We start from the raw sequence: 20,609 nt of genomic DNA, 5'->3' as shown, positions 1-20,609 counted from the left end.
TTATTTTAAGGATTTTGATATTACATGTTTTTTCTTATATAATTTAACGAGTAGCCATATGACCAGACCGTACCTGCACCCTTAAAAAAATTTCAGGCGTGCTGGTTAACCTTGAATTGATACAAGGTTACTCTTTAATAAGGTTTGTCAGTTGTGTAAATTTAAAACTTGTTAAACCTTTTCTTCTTACTTTGCTGTTAAATTTAGGCTATTTTTGTTACAAGTTTCTAGTATAGATAAGTTTCCCAAAAAATTGTATATATTCAAGATAAATTTACTCATACAATTTGGTTAATTCAGATTATGATTATCATATTCTAAGTTAGCCTTTATGTTTAAAATAATCCCTTTCTTAATTAGCATAACCATCATCCCTTTGACTTCCAGCTCTCTCATAATCCTAACAACATCTTTTTTTTTTGTTTTTTGTCACAAATTAGTCACCATCCTAACAACATCTAAAATTTAATTTAGAACGAAATTTTACTAAATTAATAAAACATGTTTAAAGACTTTAAGGACCGTTGTGGTCGGCCACAAAGCAAACGTGTATGAGAACAAAATGCAAAGAGATATATATTACAAAGCACATGAAAATGAAATCTTGTGAGGCACGAACACGCTTTGCATCCGAAAGCTTTTTAATTTAATGCAACTTTTTTTCCATTGAAACAAGCAGAGAAAAGTGAGGAAACGTAAACACTACTTAAATCAGATCAAGTTTCTAAGTTATTTATTAAACGGGGAGTACACTTTCGGATAAAAAAAACAAAAAATATGACATATATCCATGTTGCCAAATATACCAACTTGCCTACATAATTAAACTAAAAAATATCAAACTTCTCTAAATCAATGGTAACAATTATAAAAGAAATAAATGATTAACTCTTTCATAAGTAAACTTACCTAAAGAAATAGTAACAATTACTAAAGAAATAAATGATTAACTCTTCCAATATTTTAGGAAACTATATTAACTATAAAAGATACATTCCTATATTTTATGAAATTATATTAATTACAAATAAGAAATTTAAATATTTGACATACCGTCACAATAAAAAAATTACAGCCAATAAGATTACAAAATGATAATTTTAAATATTATAATAAAAATAAAATTATTTCTATTAATAATTCCTTGAATTTTATATAGTTATTAGAATTTTATAAAATAATAAGAGAGTTTTGCAATTAATAAAACTTATCATTTAACAAGATTTCCATAACAACCATATCTTATTAATTTCTAATAGTAATATGAAAATAACTTAACTTTAATTTAAACAGATGATTTCTTTTAAGAAATCTTGAAATAAATCAGATAATGTTTTTTAAAAAATATAAAGAAAGTTTGTGTAATTTCCATTAATTTTGTAGTAATTTTGTAAAAATTAAATAATCAAATGGAAAACATGGATATCCCGTTAGAAGCTTTCTCTCTTCTTTTTTTTTGATAATTAAATACGGATATTCTTTTTCCAATCTCTTATCCGCTGGACTAATATAAATATTTTTCAAACGAAAAATAATTAAAAAAATTATTATATAACAAAAATTTACATTTGGTGGACACGGGATGTCCAAAATATACATGCCTACTAGGTGATACCCGTGCTACAGCACGGGATTATATATTTTATTAGTTATTTTTTTTTGTAATTTGTATTTTTGTAATATAGTTTTTTATTTTGATTTATTTTCTTTGTTTATATAGTGTTTATTTGTATATTTGGGATTATACAGTAAATTGGAAATCCTAATAGAGTAAGTAGTTTGTAAAATGTATTTTTTCATAGAAACAGACACACCACAATAGTAGATAGTAGTTTTGTAAGAGAATAGACACTCCGCAATATCGGATAGTAGTTTTGTAAGACGATAGATACACCCTGCTTCCATGGCTTAATTTATAGTTTGATAAAAATACATGTTTTAACGGATTTAACTCAAAAAAAAATTATATTTTAAATTTTTAAGAATTAAAATATTAATATTACTTAAATATTTTATAGACTTTAAATTTATTATAATATTTTAAACTTTCGACGGAGTTCAAATATTTATAATAATTTAACCATTCTATAAAAATTTAAATATTTAGAATATCTTAAACTTTTTTAAAAAATGTAAATATATTATAATATATTATAATATGTTTACTTTTTAAAAGTTTAAATATTCTCAAATATAGAACCAAATTAAACTGTTAAATTTGGATACCTGATAAATCAAGTTTCCTGCTCATTTGTATTCAAAACATTTTAGTCACATATTTATAGTGATTATGAACCATATTCCAAAATATTTAGTCGATGTGGGATATACAATACACTTTTCTGTAAATTAGTTTACAACTTTACATATATATAATTTCTGCGTTTTTAATTCTTTCTATCTATACTACTCACAATTAATTACTATAATTTCGTTAAGGAAATATTATAATATCGGAAATCAAACAATTTAGTCAGATTTGGTAACTTGAATATTCGTTTTTTAAGATTTTAACTGAATCACTAAATATTCCTTTTAAAAGATTATCTGTTAAGATCAATCTCGGTAATTAAGGAAATATCCGAATTTTTGGTAATTAAAATTTATGATTTTCATTTAAATACCTTAAAAGAAAATGAAATAAGAGTGTTTGACTATATCGAATGAGTTTGTTTGGGATCTTAAATAACTAATCTTGAATGAAATAATATACTGGATCCGAAAAATATTATTCTGGAATACAAACAGATCCGCGGGTTTTTTTCCTTCTGTAGTCGGATATTTTAGGATCCGCGTCCCGACCCGGCAATTTTTTAAGTGATCGACCAAGGGTATTTTCGTCATTTAAAGAAATCGAAACTATAGGTTAATTAGATTAAATTTTGTGATTCTCTAATCATTTTTAATGAAAAACCTACCAAAACCAAGTCATGGTCCATTTTTACTCTAGAGAGTACTTCTGGTTTAATAGTATAGATGTTTCTCATTTATAACTTATTGAACCATATAATATATAATAAGAATAAAGAAGTCAATTAATTTTGTAATATTTTTATTATAACATATGATATAAATATAATATGAATTATATTTATATTTATGTTTGTTCTATACGTGAGTTTGAGAATGTATGTTTTTGATCGAAAATACAAATTGGTCCCATATTGAGAATGTTTTCTTTTATGCAACAAAATTTGAGAACGGGTGTAGGACATGATGGAACATGATAAAACGGAAAGAGAATTACGTCCATCCCTAAATATTTGTATTTGTCTCAAACGGGTTTTCATCATTGTTAGCGGTTATATATTTGATTTGATAGTTCACTAATTTAATAGAATCTAACCAATCATTTATCTGATTTAGTTTGTTATCAGTCCAACCATGATGTTGTTCCGAATTTTAAAATATTGGTGAACCCATTATTATTTTAAATTTTCAAACATTAATAAACTAAACCAAAAAATCAAACTAAAATCTCAATTAGTATGAGTTTGATTATGACTACTAAAATAAATTAGTTTATAAACATAACTCCGCACGTATGTATGGGTCCGAACCTAGTTGTAGAGTAAATTACAAATGTAAATCAACGAACCGGATTAAACCGGGACGGTCATGTTTCCAATTTTCCAAAATAAACCGGCAACAGAAATAACGGCATAAAATAATAATTTCTTGTCGTCGTCTCGAAGAAGAAGAACAAAAAATAATAATAAAAAAATATGTTCGTCGTCTTCATCAACCTTCGTCTCTGACCTGTTCCTCTAATTCTCTCATTCTTCAAAAATCTCTCTTTGGAGCTGGAGGGTCAACCCACCCCCTCCTTCTTCCAAACCTAAACCTCTCTTTTCATGCTAACTGCTCTTCACCCACCACCACCATCACCGTCTCCGCCGCCATGTCTCATCTCCGCATCTTTCTCCTCCTTCTCCTCTCCGTCTCCTCCCTCTCTCAGCCTTCTCCTCCTTCAGGTATCACCTTCCTTCCATTACGTTAATTCCTCATAATCTATACGATTCGCTTACAATTTCTACAATTCAGCGATTCTGATCGATTGTGGCGCCTCCGAGTCCTCCGTAATCGACGGCAGAAAATGGCAATCCGACGAAGCTTTCGTCTCAAGCGGAACACCGAAGACCGTCCCCGACAAAGCCCTCGACCAAATTCTATTCACCGTCAGATCCTTCCCTCTTGAAACTCGCCGCAAGTTTTGTTACGTGGTGAGCGTTTCTCGTGGCTGGAAGTATATGATCAGGACGACTTATTTCTACGGTGGGGTTAACGGAAAAGACACTCCTTCGCCGCCGGTGTTTGATCAGATTGTTGACGGCACGTTCTGGGGTGTCGTGAATACCACAGCTGATTACGCCGATGGTCTCGCTTCTTATTACGAAGGGGTTTTTATGGCTCAGGGGAAATCTATGAGCTTCTGCGTTGGTTCAAATTCTTATACCACTTCTGATCCCTTCATCTCAGCTTTGGAGCTTGTCAGGCTTGATGGGACTCTTTACAACTCCACTGACTTTTCCACTGTTGGGATGAGTCTTGTTGCTCGGCATGCTTTTGGTTACAGCGGACCTATCATTAGGTATTATAAAGTTCACTACTTTGATATAAAAGTTTGATTTTTTTTCCCCCTTAATTAACATTATTCATCTTTATTCAGGTTTCCAGATGATGAGTTTGATAGGTTTTGGGAGCCTTATTCGCTGAATTCGACTGGACCAAACAATAGGAAACTAGAGGTTTCTGGTTTCTGGAACCTTCCGCCTTCGAGGATATTCAACACAGATCTAAGAGCTACTCAAGTTCAGCCTTTGGAGTTCACTTGGCCTCCAATGCCCTTAGCAAAGGCTACTTATTATATTGCGTTGTACTTTGCTCATGATTCTGACTCGTTGGGAGATGGATCAAGAGTCTTTGATGTTTCTGTCAATGGTATAACATATTATAAAGAGCTGTCTGTTACTCCAGCTGGTGCGGTTATCTTTGCAAGCAGGTGGCCTCTTGAAGGGTTAACGACGTTAACTTTAAGTCCTAGAAGTGGTTCAAACCTTGCCCCTCTTATTAATGGTGGTGAAATGTTTGAGTTGGTACCTCTTGGAGGCAAAACTCTTGTTCGAGATGGTAAGACTGATTACAGCACTGAATGATTGAATTTGGTTTTTGTGGTAGTTAAAAAGTAGCATAACTGCTGATTAAATGCTGAATTTGTGTTTCTTCCTTATGCAGTAACTGCTCTAAACGCAATTAAAAAGAGTTTCAAGAACGCACCAGCTGATTGGAATGGGGATCCTTGTTTCCCTAAAAATTACACTTGGTCTGGTGTTACCTGCTCTGAAGGCCCTCGAATTCGCATAGTCACCTTGTGAGTTGGAATTTTGCGGAATTGTGTCGCCCTTATTTGTTGATGCGTCAGTTTGAGATTACTGACACTCTTCTAATTCATTGATTTTCCAGGAACTTAACTAATATGGGAATTTCAGGTTCCCTAGCACCTGCAGTTACCAAATTAACAGCATTGTCCTCCATGTAAGTACCTTGACTATCGAACTATTAGTTCTATGCCTGAGTGACAAAAACATCTGCTGATATTCGTGTCTTATGAACAGTTGGCTAGGAAAGAATTCTCTCTCGGGAAGTTTACCTGACTTCAGTTCACTCAAACTGCTGGAATCACTGTGAGAGGATAATTATATTATTTCACTACATGTTATGCAGATTTGCACCTGTCAGTAACGATAGGCTACAATTGAACAGAGACTCATAAGCTAATCTCATGTTTTGTATCTATGTACTAGGCATTTGGAAGACAATCGTTTCAGTGGAAATATTCCTCCATCTCTTGGTGGAGTGCCGCACTTGCGAGAGCTGTAAGTTTCCATTCTTCTGATAATTGATTTTAAATGTTTCTGTAGAATAAACTGCAAATTGCTCAAGATTCTTGACTTGTAGATGGAGAAGATATAATACCTTATATATTCATTCAGTAATACAACAGTTAGCCCTTCTTTACTTTGGCATCAACACTTTTGTCTTTAAGCTTTGCTTTCTAAGATTCAAAGTGCATAATAAACTATATACCTTATATACATTTTGCAGTATACTAACATAACTGTAATCATGTCTCCTCTATAGACTCTTCCGAGATACATCATTTCATTGTCGCCATTTTGTTGCCAAGAGCACGAATTTTCTGATTTAGCAATGTATGTTTTGTGGATAATTAGGTTCTTACAAAACAACAACCTAACTGGCCAAATTCCAAGCAATCTTCTTCAGAAGCCTGGACTAAACCTAAGGTAAGCTACAAAATTCCCAGAGTGGTTTTAACCATCCATATCTGAGTAATGTCTCGTTTAGAACCAGCTAATGCCAAATATTCTCTGATTCTTTACACTTCAGGACTTCTGGTAACCCCTTTTTGACTCAACAGCCACGTTGATTCGGCCTTTAAAGAAGAAGACGACAATGATTTGAGTTTGTGTTATACATTTTGTAGAGCTTGTGTGAAAATTAGAAGCCTCACTCACGTGTACAATCTACTTAACATATATGTTTCATTCTTTGAACACTTTGGGAGGGGGGGAGGGATAAGAGAACACTGATTTGCATGGGTTTGTAATATCATTCTATTGTGTAATGAAACATACGTTGTATTATGAATATTGTGATAAATTAATGGAGTTTATGTGTTTTTCCTCTAAATACAAATCGGTTCTACTGAGGTCAGTGAATCACCTGAATCTACTAAACTTTAAGATATTTTTTGATCAAATATCTATCAAATATGCCAAACAAGATAAATAAACAAAGGACAAGAGAAACGTGAAAATAATGAGAGCTGTAGTGTCTGCAAAAGTGGAGCCCGATTCGAAAATGGTGAAGCAGAATCAATTGGTGCAGAAAAAAGTAAAAATTTAGAAAACATCTGAATCTTGCATGTGCCCATCAGTCTTTCATCTTTCATTTTCTCATCATTAACTAACAAACAGACTACTCTGTTTTTCTATTTCTCTGTCTCATTATTTTTGTTTTCTTGACATTTACTCGTTTGTCTCGCATATTTCACATCTCAACATGCAAACAAATCTAAAATCACATCTTCATCTTTTCATGATTATTATCTTTTGGATCCATAAAAATGAAGATGAACTGTTCTTACTTGAATTTCTTGACACTTAACACATTAGATCTCAAACCATAAAGCTTAATAGAACACAAAAATACATGCATTAGAGTTACTGACCAAATGAGAAACACTCAAGAATCCGAACAAATCAACCAATAATACTGTCAACCAATAACACTCAAAGATTCGATATTTTCTAAGTGCGTCTCTCTACTCTGTTTTTCTTAAGCGAAAGTGGGAACAGAGGAGGTAATGGAAGAGATGATTTGGAAGGAGTGCAAATAGGGACATGAATCATCGGCCTAATCCTCATACTCGCCGATCTCGTTCTTTCCAACCCTTTCTTACCTCTCTTCCCTTCTTTCTCTCTCTCCACTCTCTTCGCCGCATCCTCAAGCGAGCTCGATGATGATGTAGAAGACGAAGGAGACAAAGACGATACCGTCCTCACCGTAACCGGCGAAGCAGACGGATTCCTCTGTTTCTTCAACCTCAAAAGCTCTTTCCAAAGAACCGTACACTTGGGAGGACGAGGAGATGGATCTTCGTCTATATACCAACTCACTCTGTTGTTACTATTCATCTCCTGATCTTTCTTCATCACTTCCGCTTTACGTTTCTCTTCATCTTCGTTTGTCTTCAAGGTAATGTTTTTAAGCTTCTCTGAGTGCTTTACTTGCCAAAAAGGAAGCAACTTACCTTCGGAGAAGAGTTCATCGGCGGTATGCATCTTTTGTGGACTCACATTTTCCGACAAGAACTCAAAGTCGGAGACTTTCACTGACCCTTTAGCGACATCTTTCTCTAGTTCCTTACACATCACGGGGCTGATGCAGATGAAATCTCCACCGTCGGATAAATCAGCTGAGAAGGATATACGAGGTCCAATCAACGGTGGTGATTCCGTCTTTGAAACCGTCTCTGAAACCATATCTTCTCTTGTGATGAAGAAGATCTGATAGATACGAGCAAAGAGTACTGATTGATCTCTTTGCTTATAAAACTTTGGTGGAAGTAGCAAATCGTGGTATAGACGTGTGGCTGATTGATTCTTGTCTGGAAGTATTAAGAGAAGAGAGTTCTAGCTAGCTAGTGGTAGACTTTGTGAGAGTTATACATGATGGAGATAATAAATAACAAGGGGGAGAGAGAGAGAGAGAGAGAGATGAGGTCTGGAAAAGGAGAAACAGAGTAAGTTGATTAATGTAATTAAGATTAATAAATTGAGGTTAAGAAGATATTAGTACTAATGAGGAAGACGACCACATGGACACGTTGGGGGGAGACACAAGCAGACAAATTAGAGACATGTAATTAGAGTTGTGACTTTAAAAGCCTGTTTTGAGATTTAAGAATAATAGAGATGAGCCATGCAAGTATGCAACTTATATTTATATAATCTTACATCAATCGAGGTTACTTCAAAAATAGTATAAGATAGAAAACGCTTTTTTTTTTTTTTTTCTAATAGAGAAGCTGATGGATCACAGAGTCAATGGGGGAGTTGGGAATTAACGAGAGAGAGTGCATGAAGGAAGGAGGGTAATGACCAGTTAACACATGTCGGCACATGCATGTAATGACACTAATTAATAGGAATTCTCTTGCTTAGAAAACAAAATTCAACTGAAGATCCAAATATCATCCTTCATGAAACTTTTACAAAATCGGTTCTCTTGTTTAATATCTTGAGAATGCATGCATGATCTTTGTCTTGGTTTACGAGGATTGGACGATTAATTGCAATATTTTTAATAATAGTTTAGCACACTTAATTCTTTTTTTTTTTTTTTTTTTTGTTGTTGTTGTAAAAGCTATCATTTAAATTTAAAAGTCACGAGTCCAAAATTACATGCAGACAGCTCTAAAATTATTTTTATCTCGAGAGTATATATATTTCATAATATAAAACACTAATAGCAAACTATTGGGTATGGGACAAACAAACAGACAATAATAATCTAATCAAATTGGGGTATGTATGAATATATTGAAGTAATATGATGGTAATAAAATAAATAAATACTTGGAAGCACGTTGGAGCTGCGGGTTTCTTGGTGTTGGACCACTCTTGTTTTAGTTCGAATTTTTCTTCTACTTCCTTTGTTTTTCTTTTGTCAACGTTTCGGTTCAAGTTTTAGTCTTATTTTTAGTTTTTACTCTAACAAGTAATATTGTTTATCAAATTTCAAATGCATATTTTTACTAGATCTGTTTGCTTCTTTTCTTTCTTATGTTCTATAATTTCATTGAATTTTAATGGTAGAATGTAGGTCTTGAATGTTTTTGTAGATTATGAAATAGACTTTAGTTTTTGGTTTTCAAAAACTCATTTTAATTTCTTTTAAGTATAGACTTGTCACATTTAAATTGTATGTCAGTCAGTGGCGGATCCAGAAAATAAATTTAGGGAGGTCAATTACAGAACAAAAAAAATATTTGTGTTGTATTAGTGGTTTGAACTCTGGTTTAGGGAGGTCAACACTAAATAATTTACCATCTGTGCTACTAAAACCTTGTAGAATTATATGTAAAAACAACTATTTAATTAGTTTACCCAGGTCAGGTGACCTACCTCTCCCCAACGTAGATCCGCCCCTGATGTCAGTTAGCGTTTTATTATTTCCATTATACTCAGAGCAATTTGGTTACAATAAACGAGGGAAAATAGATGCGAAAATCAGACATACCCACACACAATTTATTATTTCTTTGTCTTGGATAACATCATATATCAGGAGCGTTGGATTTCTACGTCGAGTAACCCTGCTTGCGGCCTTATGTATATATATTTTCATCGCAGGTTCGATTCCTTTCCCTTACTTTAGTATTATTTTATTTTCAATACTTAGTAGGCCCAATTTTTTCTTTGCTCCCGGCCCACTCTCATATAGCGCCGGTGATCGGATTTAAGTTTCTAACCTAGAAATTTAATAAGTACAATTCATCAGTTACAATAACATTTACAACTTACACAATTAAGTAACTTTTAAACCGACTTAATATGAAAAAGGAAAAAAAACAATATATTTTTTTCATTTCATTTCTGTAAATTGTATTGTTTTGTTTACACCACAGATTGCATAACCATATATTAACATTTCATTTCTGTAAATTCTTTTTTTTTTTTTTTTCTAAATCTGTTGGATTTCATTCTCATATATATATATATATGGGATATGGACACAATAAAAGCAAAAAGATCTTATAACAAAACAACAAATCAATTAAAGTGTCAAACTTTAAGTGGCTGTTACATAGTATGTAAATTTCATCCAAGGAATCAAATCCTCCTAATTAAGAGATATATAGTTTTGACTTAACAATTACATTTGATCAAAACAACAATATATAATAGCAAAAAACCTCCCCCTAATTTACTGCCATAAAGTGAATACAGAGATTTGTACAGCTTTCAAATTCCTTCTTAAACTTATCCATCTTTCTTTTTATGAATGAATCTTATATGTCAGATCAGAAAGATTAGTCTAAGACAATTCTTACATATACATAAAACCTAGCTATCACGCCCCCAATACAATAATATTACAATATCATGTCGAAACGAAACGTTTGCTACATAGTTTCCGTAATCATATTCATCCTCTTAGCTCTCTCCATGATTGGTTTGATCCTAGCGCAAACCGTGTTCAAGCCAAAACATCCGATATTACAAACCGTGTCTTCAACCGTCGAAGGCGTATCCACAAATCTATTGCCACCAGATCAGATCCAGGTGAACTTCACTCTCACACTCGAGATGCTGCTCACGAACCCTAACGTTGCGGATGTCACGTACAAGACGGTGGAAAACTTGGTTTATTACAGGGATACGCTGGTGGGAAATCTCTCTCTACCTTCAAGCACGTTACCAGCGAAAGGCTCAGTGATGTTGGCATGTCCTCTAGTTCTTCAGATCGATAAATTTGTCGTCAACTTGGGGGATATCGCGCAAGATATATTGCATGGGAAAATAGTGATGGAGACAAAAGCAAGAATGCCAGGAGAGATCACGTTGTTGGGAATCTTTAAAACACATATGGATTCATTATCGCATTGCAACCTTGTTCTTGGGTTTCCTTCAATGAAAGTGTTGGAACAAGTTTGTGATCTCAAAACTAAGCTGTAACTGTTACGTTTTTTTTTTTGTTTTTGTTCTATAGGCTATAATAGTGCATGTTTTAATTATAGTTTTTCGTAATAATAAAAACATTGTATTATTCATTTCAAGTACCTTCTTTTATTTTATTTTGTTGTTTGTGTTACAATCTTATATAATAACATAAGGTTTTTTCTAACTTTTACTCACATTGCGACATTTGGCATTCTCTTTTACTGACATCTGTCATCCTTTATTTCTATTTTATTATTTAACAAAATTATATCATTTTCAATTCCAAATAGTCATAGTTATCTTCCTAATGTTGGTACAATTGACATATATTTTTAAATCCACTTTTATATCTTAAATTTTTTTATCAAACAAAATCAAATTATTTTATAATAAAATCTCATATTATGTATATGATAAGAAATGTAATATTCTATAACATTTACTAATAAATAACTCATATTTGATACATCCATTTTAAACATTTTTCTTACATTTTATTTAATTTGTCCTTCATCCTTAAAGTAAAAAAACACACTATTTTATAATAAAAGAAAATATCATAATAAAAATCATATCTTGGATGAGAAATGAAATAGTTTAAATACATGATTATGATTAAGCCTTAATGTAATTTTATAAACCTTAATTTTCACACGTTTTAAAATCATATAATATTTTCTTTCATTGAGTAGACAATAAAGATACATGATTATGATTAAGCCTTAATGCAAATTTTATAAACCTTAATTTTCACACCTTTTAAAATCATATAAGATTTTCTTTCATTGAGTAGACAATAAAGTTAGTCAGTTCCATACTTCCACTAAAATCCTATTAAATTATGATATATTACACAACTATAGCATCTTCTTTCATATCAATACACATATCAACATAAAATCGATCTTGTCCAGAGCATTTCAGAATTGTTCTCATGTTCAAATCATATATATATAAGAAGATTTTCATATATGTTGACTTTCTTGATTTTCTATCTATTTATTTCATTAGAAAATTTTAAGTGACATATTTAAAATAGTATTAATTAAATCATTAAGTTTGATTATTTCTTATATGGAAAATATATTAAAATTTAATATTTAATATCATGTAGTGGGTTACAAATTGCTTTTACCATGCATTAAAGAGAGTAACTGTTAATAAAATATTAACAAATATTAAACCACAAATTGTATTACAGTTAATACATTAAAGTGTATTCATATGATGAAAGATTTGTTTTAAATTTTTTTCAAATATCATTGGAGTTACATTTTAAAGAATTAATATGCAATAAATTGTATTAATGATTACTATTAAAGAAAAATAAAATATCATGTTGTTTTATATCTTTAAACTATATTAGGATAAATTGATTTGATCTTTTGGCACAAAAATGTGAAGCAAATATTATAACTTTTTTGTCAACAAATAATTATTATAATATTATAATATTATTATAGCTTGAAATTAGTAAAGAGTTTAATAACCATCACATTATATTTTTCTGAGATTATGATATTAATATTAAATCATTAATAATTGGAAATTTATTTTGTCCAAAATTATAATAGTAATAATTCTTTTTTTTGCAAAATTTTAATGTTATGGTAATTATATAAGATATTGATAAATGATATCTATATATAATGACTAAAAGGACATTACATATATAAATGTCAATATATTTTTTAGTACAGAAATATCATTTAAATAGTGAATATGAAAAATAATGTATGTAGTTTTGAGAAAAATAAATTAATAATTGAGAAGTGAGGATATGTGTCAAAAATATACGCTGCCAAATGTTGCCGTGTTATGTAAAATTAGGCAAATATAACTGTTATGACATCAAATACCCTAATTCCCAAATTTGTAACTGTTAATAAAATATTTTGAACCTAAGAATAACATCTATCAGACATTTACTTAAATACTTGGACTCATATTTACTCTCAAAATTTTAAACTATATTATATAGAAGCCATGGAATGGAATCAATGGATATTAAAGGTTCAGCTAAAGTCTTGTCAAGATACAAGAAGGTAGATTCTTAAAAAAAATGATTAACTAAATTTTAATCTAAATTCTTTTATTTACTTTTTAATAAAAATTTACTCTTGGTTTTTATATATGTAGACATTATTTTAACTTTCCTGAGAATTAGTTAAACGTCTTTATTTTAGGTTTATGTGTTTTTTTTAACATCTTATCGAGAAAGGAGCCAGACCAGTTCCCGAGGACAAGCAGACTAAACAAACTTAGACCACAAATTTATATTATGTTTTAAAGCCATCAAATAATATGTATATTATAATAGTCACAATATATTTTCCTCACTATAATTTATTCCATCCATTCCTTATTAATCCATTTTCTAGAGAAAAACAAATGTTGCACAAAAAAAAACAATTTTTAGGTTTTCTAGATTTTTTTAATAAGTAATTAATGACAAATTGTAAATTAAAAAAAAAGAACTGAATATTATTGGTTGAAATTCATTAATCACAAAAATAATGCAAGTAAATTCGGGTTTTAATATGTTTGAAAATCCTAAAATATGGATTAATTTGGAACAGATGGAGTATTGTCTAATATAACAATTTAATACAGTCTCATATAATTTTAAAAATTTTAAATGATGGGAAGTGTTTTTAGTCAAGTGCTTACAGTACCATTTCTGCGACCGATCCCACAGGAGCTCGATTTCACTAAGTCGTATTATCTCTCTTAGTAGGGACTGGATATGAATCAGGTCTTGTCGATTATATGTTGACAAAAAAAAAATCCAATGGAAAAAGGCTGGAATATGATTTGTGGCAACATCTCATTTTGTTGGATGAAAGGGATTTTGTTTTATATTACAATATTGGCTAGATTGTGGAGAATCACTATCCATGAAGATGGAGGCATATCAAAGGGATTTCAAACGTTTGGACCGAACAAAATAAAAGTTTATTATATAAAAGTAAAGTGAATTGTAAAAAAAGCAAGCAATGGAAAAAATGGTACATCAATACTCCATAGTATAAAATCTATAAAAGTTAAATGTTTTATTTATGAAATCATTCACAAAACATAAAAAGTTGAGGCAACTTAATTCAAGAGTGATTGAGAGATAATATTTAGTATGATAATGTTTAATATGTTTAGTATTTGGAGTTTAGGGTTTAAAATTTAGTTACTTTGTATATATATAAGGATATTATTTAAAATGGATTACAAGAGAAGGTATTTCTTTTAAAATTATTTGTTGTTAAGTATTACTTTTAGATTATGAAAGTAAAATTAATATATAGAACAACATTAGATTATCTATCAAAGTAATTATATAGTAAGGTCTTACAATTTTATTTTTAGACTACTTATCAGTTTTTTCAAAAAAAAAAAACTGTAAATAAATATAATTTATCTTAATTACTTAACAAAAATACCAAATTAAATTAATTTTGCAGTAACTAAAACAATGGTCATATTATTATAATAACATATTATTTAAATATTTTCAACAATACTGTGTGTACTTTTTTCTCTATCAAAATGATTCTTTTATGAATTGCATCATATAACAAATATCTATAAAAATATTGTAGTTAAACCATAATATTATAAAAATTATTATGGTATTTTTAGACTACTTATCAGTTTTTTCAAAAAAAAAAAACTGTAAATAAATATAATTTATCTTAATTACTTAACAAAAATACCAAATTAAATTAATTTTGCAGTAACTAAAACAATGGTCATATTATTATAATAACATATTATTTAAATATTTTCAACAATACTGTGTGTACTTTTTTCTCTATCAAAATGATTCTTTTATGAATTGCATCATATAACAAATATCTATAAAAATATTGTAGTTAAACCATAATATTATAAAAATTATTTTTCAATATATATAGTAACAATTACACGTACATTTCATATAGAATTAAATAGAATCTTCATCTTTTATTTCAAATTAATAATGCATGCATAACCCACGCATTCTATTTTCTAGTTAATAAATATATTTTGGTGAGAAACAAAGACACGAAATCAACGGATAGCGACATCATCGTCACAAGTTAGAAAAGCGTGCCTCCTTTTTTAATTTTTTTATTTAGTAATCTTCGGATCTTCGGATCAATTCTGTTCTTCTCTCTCTCTGATTCAGAATCGGAAACTATGGATTCTTCATCATCATCCGACGCAGCACGACGTCGTATCAACGCTATCCATTCTCATCTCGTTACGTCTTCTCGCTCTTCCCCTCTCCTCCGTTCCAATCCAACCTCCGGCGAATTCGGTCTTGGTCCGTATTCTCTCTCAATCTCTGATTTACTTACTACTAGGCTAGCTTAGCTTCGTCTCTCTAGTTGCTGATTCCGTTTTGGTATTCTGATCGGAATTAGATAACGGCTACAGTGTTGTTCTTCCTGAGAAATTGAATACTGGCAATTGGAATGTCTACAGGTTTCCCTCTTCTTCCTCCTCTCCTTTTCTCTATCTCTCTGTTTCAATTCCGTTTGATTTCAAAATTTTACTCAGATCTGTAAAGTCTCCGTTCAAGCTCGTTAGTAGATTCCCAGATCATCCTGACATCGCTACTCTCCATGACAATTTTGAGTATGGCAATCAGAAATCCCCCCTTCTTCTTGTATTTATCAATTTTTTTGAGTCATCTCTCTGAATTGTTAGTGTTCCTTTGTTACTATGTAGGCATGCTGTTCATGATTTTCGTGATTACAAGTATTTAGGAACTCGTGTTCGTGTCGACGGAACTGTTGGAGAGTGAGCTCCTCTCTTTAACTTTACTCTTAGAGTTATGTATATGCTTCCACTCTTTACGTGACTCTTGTTTCTATAGCTATAAATGGATGACATACGGAGAAGCTGGTACTGCAAGGACAGCTCTTGGTTCTGGTTTAGTTCATCATGGTATCCCCATGGTAATTTTCTTTGATTCTAGCTTTTCTTTCCGATTGATCTTGAGTTTTGCAGCTTGACTCTCAAGTGTCTCTGTTTTTCTTCTACCAGGGATCAGCTGTTGGAATTTACTTTATCAACCGTCCTGAGTGGCTCATTGTTGATCATGCTTGTTCTTCTTATTCTTATGTGTCTGTTCCTTTGTATGATACTCTTGGTAAGCTTCTGGTTACAGCTTATGATTTCAATTGCGCATTTGTTACGGATGTTCATGATGATAATACTCTTTTTTTTTTTTTTGAGTGAAGGTCCTGATGCTGTCAAATTTATTATCAATCATGCAACTGTGCAAGCTATATTTTGTGTGGCAGAGACTTTAAACTCTGTGAGTTCTTCAATCTGCTGCTTTAATTTCCTTCTCTTTTTCTTTATTCTTACTTGGATGATAGTAAGAAAAGAACCTTTCTTACTCAAATGATGTGTATGTTGCTGATTGTTTTCCTTCAATTGCTCGTACTTTTGCTAAATGATCGTTTTCCTGACTTCTTTTTGCTTGCTTTCCTGTTTTTGCTGGAGGTTTCAGTTACTTAGCTGCTTGAGTGAGATGCCAAGTGTACGCCTGGTGGTGGTATGAAGACGACACCTCAAATTTTTTTTATTGATTACTCTTTGAGTATTATGACTACAGCTTTCAAATTAATTTTTTTTCTCTCTGTTTGTGATACTTCTCATGGACCAAGTAGGTTGTTGGAGGGTTGAATGAATCTTTACCCTCTCTTCCGGCATCAGCAGGAGTGAAAGTTGTATCATATTCGGTGTTATTGAATCAGGTACTTGTGTAATTTTGTAATTCAATAACCTTCTTCTGAAGATAAGTAGGACTAAGGACATTCTATCATTTTAGATTTTGCAAGTTCTTACCAGTGCTATTATGAGTCGTGTTCTGTTTATTACCAACCAGGGTTTCATCAATATTTATACAACACTGGGTACATAGTAGGTCATATATGTACAAGTGTACTTCCACATCATTGTACTTTTACCTAAAACTCGAGATCAATTAATATCAGGACAACTGTTATACCTTTCCCATATATCCATCATAGTTTTCTCTTTGAGATAATCATAATATAGTCACCCTGTATCCTTTTCGCTGCTAGCAGCACAGTTGTGGTCCATGTTGGTTTCATTGTTTTCTGACCAAAAAATTTTGTTTCAGGGTCGTAGTAACCCTCAGCGATTTTTTCCACCAAAACCCGATGATGTTGCAACTATATGCTATACAAGCGGAACAACTGGGACACCCAAGGTTTTGCTTACTTGAAATTTTATCTTCAAACTAAAATAGTACTGTTCTTTATTTCATATTTACCCAGACTATAGCATCTAACTTACTGTTTATCTTATCCTGTATGTCTCGTTCCTCCCTGACCTGTTCTTCTTCTGGATGAAATATGTTAAAGGGAGTCGTTTTAACTCATGCAAACTTGATTGCAAATGTTGCTGGCACCAGCTTTAGTGTGAAATTTTTCTCTTCAGATGTGTAAGTGCTTTGCTTCTTTCTACCAATAGTTCAAGATTTTCAATGTTCTCCTCTGTATCTATTGCTATATATATCTTAATTCTTAAGCGTTCTTGTTTCAGATAGACTATTAGTAACTGATTTTGTCATAATCTCTTCTACTCTCCAGTTACATTTCGTATCTTCCATTGGCACACATTTACGAACGAGCTAATCAGATCCTGACAGTGTACTTTGGTGTTGCTGTTGGATTCTACCAAGGGGTTAGAGACTGATTTTTCTCATTAACCATGATAGACCTATGCACCTGCGATCTGTTTTTTTTCTTATACCTGCCCCTTTTCTGTTGATTTGATTGGACAAACCACTTGCAAAATTTTCTGCAGGACAATATGAAACTACTGGATGATTTGGCTGCTCTGAGACCTACTGTATTCAGCAGTGTCCCTCGATTATACAATAGAATTTATGCTGGGTAATATAATAGCTTTAGTTTGTTGATATGCGCTCTCTGCTGCTATTGAGTATTCACTGAACTAATGTAAAGTTGTTGTCCCCAGTATCATTAATGCAGTAAAAACCTCTGGTGGGCTGAAAGAAAGACTCTTCAATGCTGCCTATAATGCAAAGAAGCAGGCTCTCTTGAATGGTAGGTCCTGCCATACTTAGATATTGAAACCAAACTGTGAAATTCTGTAGCTTTATTTTGTAATTTCTGATACAGCAAGGGCACTTTGATTACAGTTGAGTTCTAAGATATGATAGTAGTATTTCCTTTAAACAGTTTTGGGCTTGATTTCCTTTGAATATGTACTGTTGGTTCAGGAAAGAGTGCTTCGCCCATATGGGACAGGTTGGTATTTAATAAGATAAAGGACAGACTTGGAGGACGGGTTCGTTTTATGACGTCTGGTGCTTCACCTCTGTCTTCTGAAGTGATGGAATTTTTGAAAATGTAAGTTTATTGCTTTTAAAATATTGTGTTATGTCATATTGTCCAATAGAATTTACCCTCAAGAATGAACACATTGTTTTCTTATAACTTCCGTTTGAATTTAGCTTGTGATTTTCTATTATCTTTGGTTTAATCTTGTGGTATGAATCTTCTTTAGATGCTTTGGAGGAAGGGTATCAGAGGGATATGGAATGACTGAAACATCTTGTGTCATAACTGGAATGGACGAGGGTGATAACCTCACTGGGCATGTTGGTTCTCCTAATCCAGCTTGTGGTGAGCTTTTTTACTGACTCTGCATAAGATAAGTAGAGTAATATGGAACTAAATATACAATTTAAATCGCTATATGGATTTAATACTCCTTCCTTTTACAGAAATAAAGCTTGTGGATGTCCCGGATATGAACTATACATCAGTGGATCAGCCCCATCCCCGCGGCGAAATATGTGTTAGGGGTCCTATCATTTTTACAGGCTATTACAAAGATGAAGTTCAAACGTATGAACACCTCTTGCATTGCAAATTCCTTTTTCACTAATTAAAATGTACCAAGAACTAATTCTTTCAGCAAAATGTATTATTGTCAGGAGAGAGGTCATTGATGAAGATGGATGGCTTCACACTGGAGATATAGGTCTGTGGCTGCCAGGAGGACGTCTAAAAATTATTGACAGGTAATGTCTGGAAAAGTCTAGGGAGTGCAAAGCTCTAGTTTTCCACGATTGGTTATCTATTTGGGGACTTGTTGATATCTTTTGAACAGAGTATAGCTTAGTAAAATTTCTCATTCTTTGAACAGGAAGAAGAACATCTTCAAGTTGGCACAAGGGGAGTATATAGCTCCAGAGAAAATTGAAAACGTCTATGCCAAATGCAAATTTGTGGGCCAATGCTTCATATATGGTATAGTAAATAAAATTTCGTAAATCATTTTGTATAGTATTGCTCTTAATTATTCCCTATCTTTACTCGTTTCCAATTTTCAGGTGATAGCTTTAATTCATCATTGGTCGGTGTTGTGTCGGTTGATCCAGATGTGCTGAAAAGCTGGGCTGCTTCAGAAGGCATTAAGGTAATATAACTTCCTTTACCTGATTCTCCCAATGTAACAATAGGAAACTAAATTTATACCACTTTGCTGAATGTAGTATGGAGGAGATTTGAGAGAATTGTGCAATAACCCGAGAGTGAAAGCAGCAGTACTAGCTGACATGGACACTGTTGGAAGAGAAGCTCAGGCAATGCATCTCAGTAAACAATTTTCGTTTAGTTAATATTTCTCAAGTACGCTATCACTGACTTGAAAACAAACAAAAACATATGGTGCAGTTGAGAGGCTTTGAGTTTGCAAAGGCGGTGACATTGGTGCTGGAGCCATTTACACTGGAGAATGGTTTGCTAACTCCGACATTCAAGGTAAGTTCTGCCAGACCCGTTTGAGCAAATAGATTCGATGGTGAGATAATATTAGGAAACCAGTCGTGAATATGGATTGAAGCAAAAAGGATATGATTTGAATTTTTGCAGATTAAGAGACCACAAGCGAAGGAATATTTCGGAGAAGCAATAACAAACATGTACAAGGAGCTTGGTGCTTCTGATCCCACCGCTAATAAAGCTCGGTGATGTTAGTATAATCGTGTGATTAATAAAAAAAGCCCACTCGAAATGTTATGTTCATTCCAAATTGTATTCTTTTTTTGTTGTTCTCTTGCCACAATACCTATTTTTATTGAATGTTAGTAAAGGTAATAAAGGTGCTACATTATGTTTTCCCCTGTCCCTGTGTAATAAAAAGGCAAAACATTCCACAATTCGTTCGTTTGATATTTTTCACAGATTCTTCGGCCTACCACGAAACGACAGTCTTATTCACCGTATTCTACTTCTGTAAGACTGTAACCTTCAGATTGGATTCACTCGGCCAACTCACTATCCTGTTCGCAAGATATCTGATAATAAATAG

General features: G+C 32.2%; 4 protein-coding genes and 1 long non-coding RNA gene across 5 annotated transcripts; 4 read left to right on the top strand and 1 right to left on the bottom strand.

Moving 5' to 3' along the window:
* Positions 1–3,714: 3,714 nt before the first annotated feature.
* On the top strand, positions 3,715–6,711 carry LOC104744762 (putative LRR receptor-like serine/threonine-protein kinase At1g67720). Its single transcript, XM_010465863.3, has 9 exons — positions 3,715–3,974; positions 4,045–4,591; positions 4,670–5,130; positions 5,236–5,371; positions 5,464–5,535; positions 5,616–5,684; positions 5,805–5,876; positions 6,234–6,305; positions 6,409–6,711. The coding sequence occupies exons 1-9, from the start codon at positions 3,902–3,904 to the stop codon at positions 6,446–6,448; spliced, it is 1,542 nt and encodes a 513-aa protein (XP_010464165.1). The 5' UTR covers positions 3,715–3,901; the 3' UTR covers positions 6,449–6,711.
* A 437-nt stretch (positions 6,712–7,148) lies between these two features.
* On the bottom strand, positions 7,149–8,435 carry LOC104744761 (uncharacterized). The gene has a single exon (XM_010465862.3). The coding sequence runs from the start codon at positions 8,064–8,066 to the stop codon at positions 7,332–7,334; it is 735 nt and encodes a 244-aa protein (XP_010464164.1). The 5' UTR covers positions 8,067–8,435; the 3' UTR covers positions 7,149–7,331.
* Positions 8,436–10,521: 2,086 nt separating this feature from the next.
* On the top strand, positions 10,522–11,376 carry LOC104744760 (uncharacterized). Its single transcript, XM_010465861.2, has one exon. It carries the CDS (start codon positions 10,692–10,694, stop codon positions 11,262–11,264), a length of 573 nt encoding a protein of 190 aa, XP_010464163.1. The 5' UTR covers positions 10,522–10,691; the 3' UTR covers positions 11,265–11,376.
* A 1,577-nt stretch (positions 11,377–12,953) lies between these two features.
* On the top strand, positions 12,954–13,788 carry LOC147926217 (uncharacterized). The gene is made up of 2 exons (XR_015581373.1): positions 12,954–13,294; positions 13,436–13,788. It is a non-coding gene; the product is annotated as an uncharacterized LOC147926217 (long non-coding RNA).
* Positions 13,789–15,182: 1,394 nt separating this feature from the next.
* On the top strand, positions 15,183–20,457 carry LOC104744759 (long chain acyl-CoA synthetase 6, peroxisomal). The gene is made up of 23 exons (XM_087488952.1): positions 15,183–15,549; positions 15,650–15,710; positions 15,786–15,863; positions 15,957–16,028; positions 16,105–16,186; positions 16,275–16,380; positions 16,472–16,548; positions 16,747–16,791; positions 16,907–16,993; positions 17,383–17,472; positions 17,627–17,706; positions 17,855–17,948; positions 18,072–18,160; positions 18,246–18,334; positions 18,511–18,640; positions 18,798–18,916; positions 19,018–19,141; positions 19,231–19,317; positions 19,443–19,546; positions 19,630–19,715; positions 19,792–19,881; positions 19,973–20,059; positions 20,171–20,457. The coding sequence occupies exons 1-23, from the start codon at positions 15,423–15,425 to the stop codon at positions 20,267–20,269; spliced, it is 2,103 nt and encodes a 700-aa protein (XP_087345078.1). The 5' UTR covers positions 15,183–15,422; the 3' UTR covers positions 20,270–20,457.
* The last annotated feature ends 152 nt before the right edge of the window (positions 20,458–20,609 follow it).

The sequence above is a fragment of the Camelina sativa genome, chromosome 15 (assembly GCF_030686135.1).
Source record: "Camelina sativa cultivar CO46 ecotype springtype chromosome 15, ASM3068613v1".
NCBI lineage: Eukaryota > Viridiplantae > Streptophyta > Magnoliopsida > Brassicales > Brassicaceae > Camelina > Camelina sativa.
The sequence above is the reverse complement of the archived record's forward strand: the minus strand, read 5'-3'. Positions and strand labels throughout refer to the sequence as shown.

Excerpts from the sequence above, each read along its gene's own strand:
- LOC104744762 (XM_010465863.3), top strand. The coding sequence starts at position 3,902 with ATGTCTCATCTCCGCATCTTTCTCCTCCTTCTCCTCTCCGTCTCCTCC. Across the intron at positions 5,685-5,804 it reads CTCAAACTGCTGGAATCACT|GCATTTGGAAGACAATCGTT; the intron begins GTGAGAGGATAA and ends TCTATGTACTAG. Across the intron at positions 5,877-6,233 it reads GTGCCGCACTTGCGAGAGCT|GTTCTTACAAAACAACAACC; the intron begins GTAAGTTTCCAT and ends GTGGATAATTAG.
- LOC104744761 (XM_010465862.3), bottom strand. The coding sequence starts at position 8,066 with ATGGTTTCAGAGACGGTTTCAAAGACGGAATCACCACCGTTGATTGGA.
- LOC104744760 (XM_010465861.2), top strand. The coding sequence starts at position 10,692 with ATGTCGAAACGAAACGTTTGCTACATAGTTTCCGTAATCATATTCATC.
- LOC104744759 (XM_087488952.1), top strand. The coding sequence starts at position 15,423 with ATGGATTCTTCATCATCATCCGACGCAGCACGACGTCGTATCAACGCT. Across the intron at positions 15,550-15,649 it reads CTCCGGCGAATTCGGTCTTG|ATAACGGCTACAGTGTTGTT; the intron begins GTCCGTATTCTC and ends GATCGGAATTAG. Across the intron at positions 16,994-17,382 it reads ATTCGGTGTTATTGAATCAG|GGTCGTAGTAACCCTCAGCG; the intron begins GTACTTGTGTAA and ends ATTTTGTTTCAG.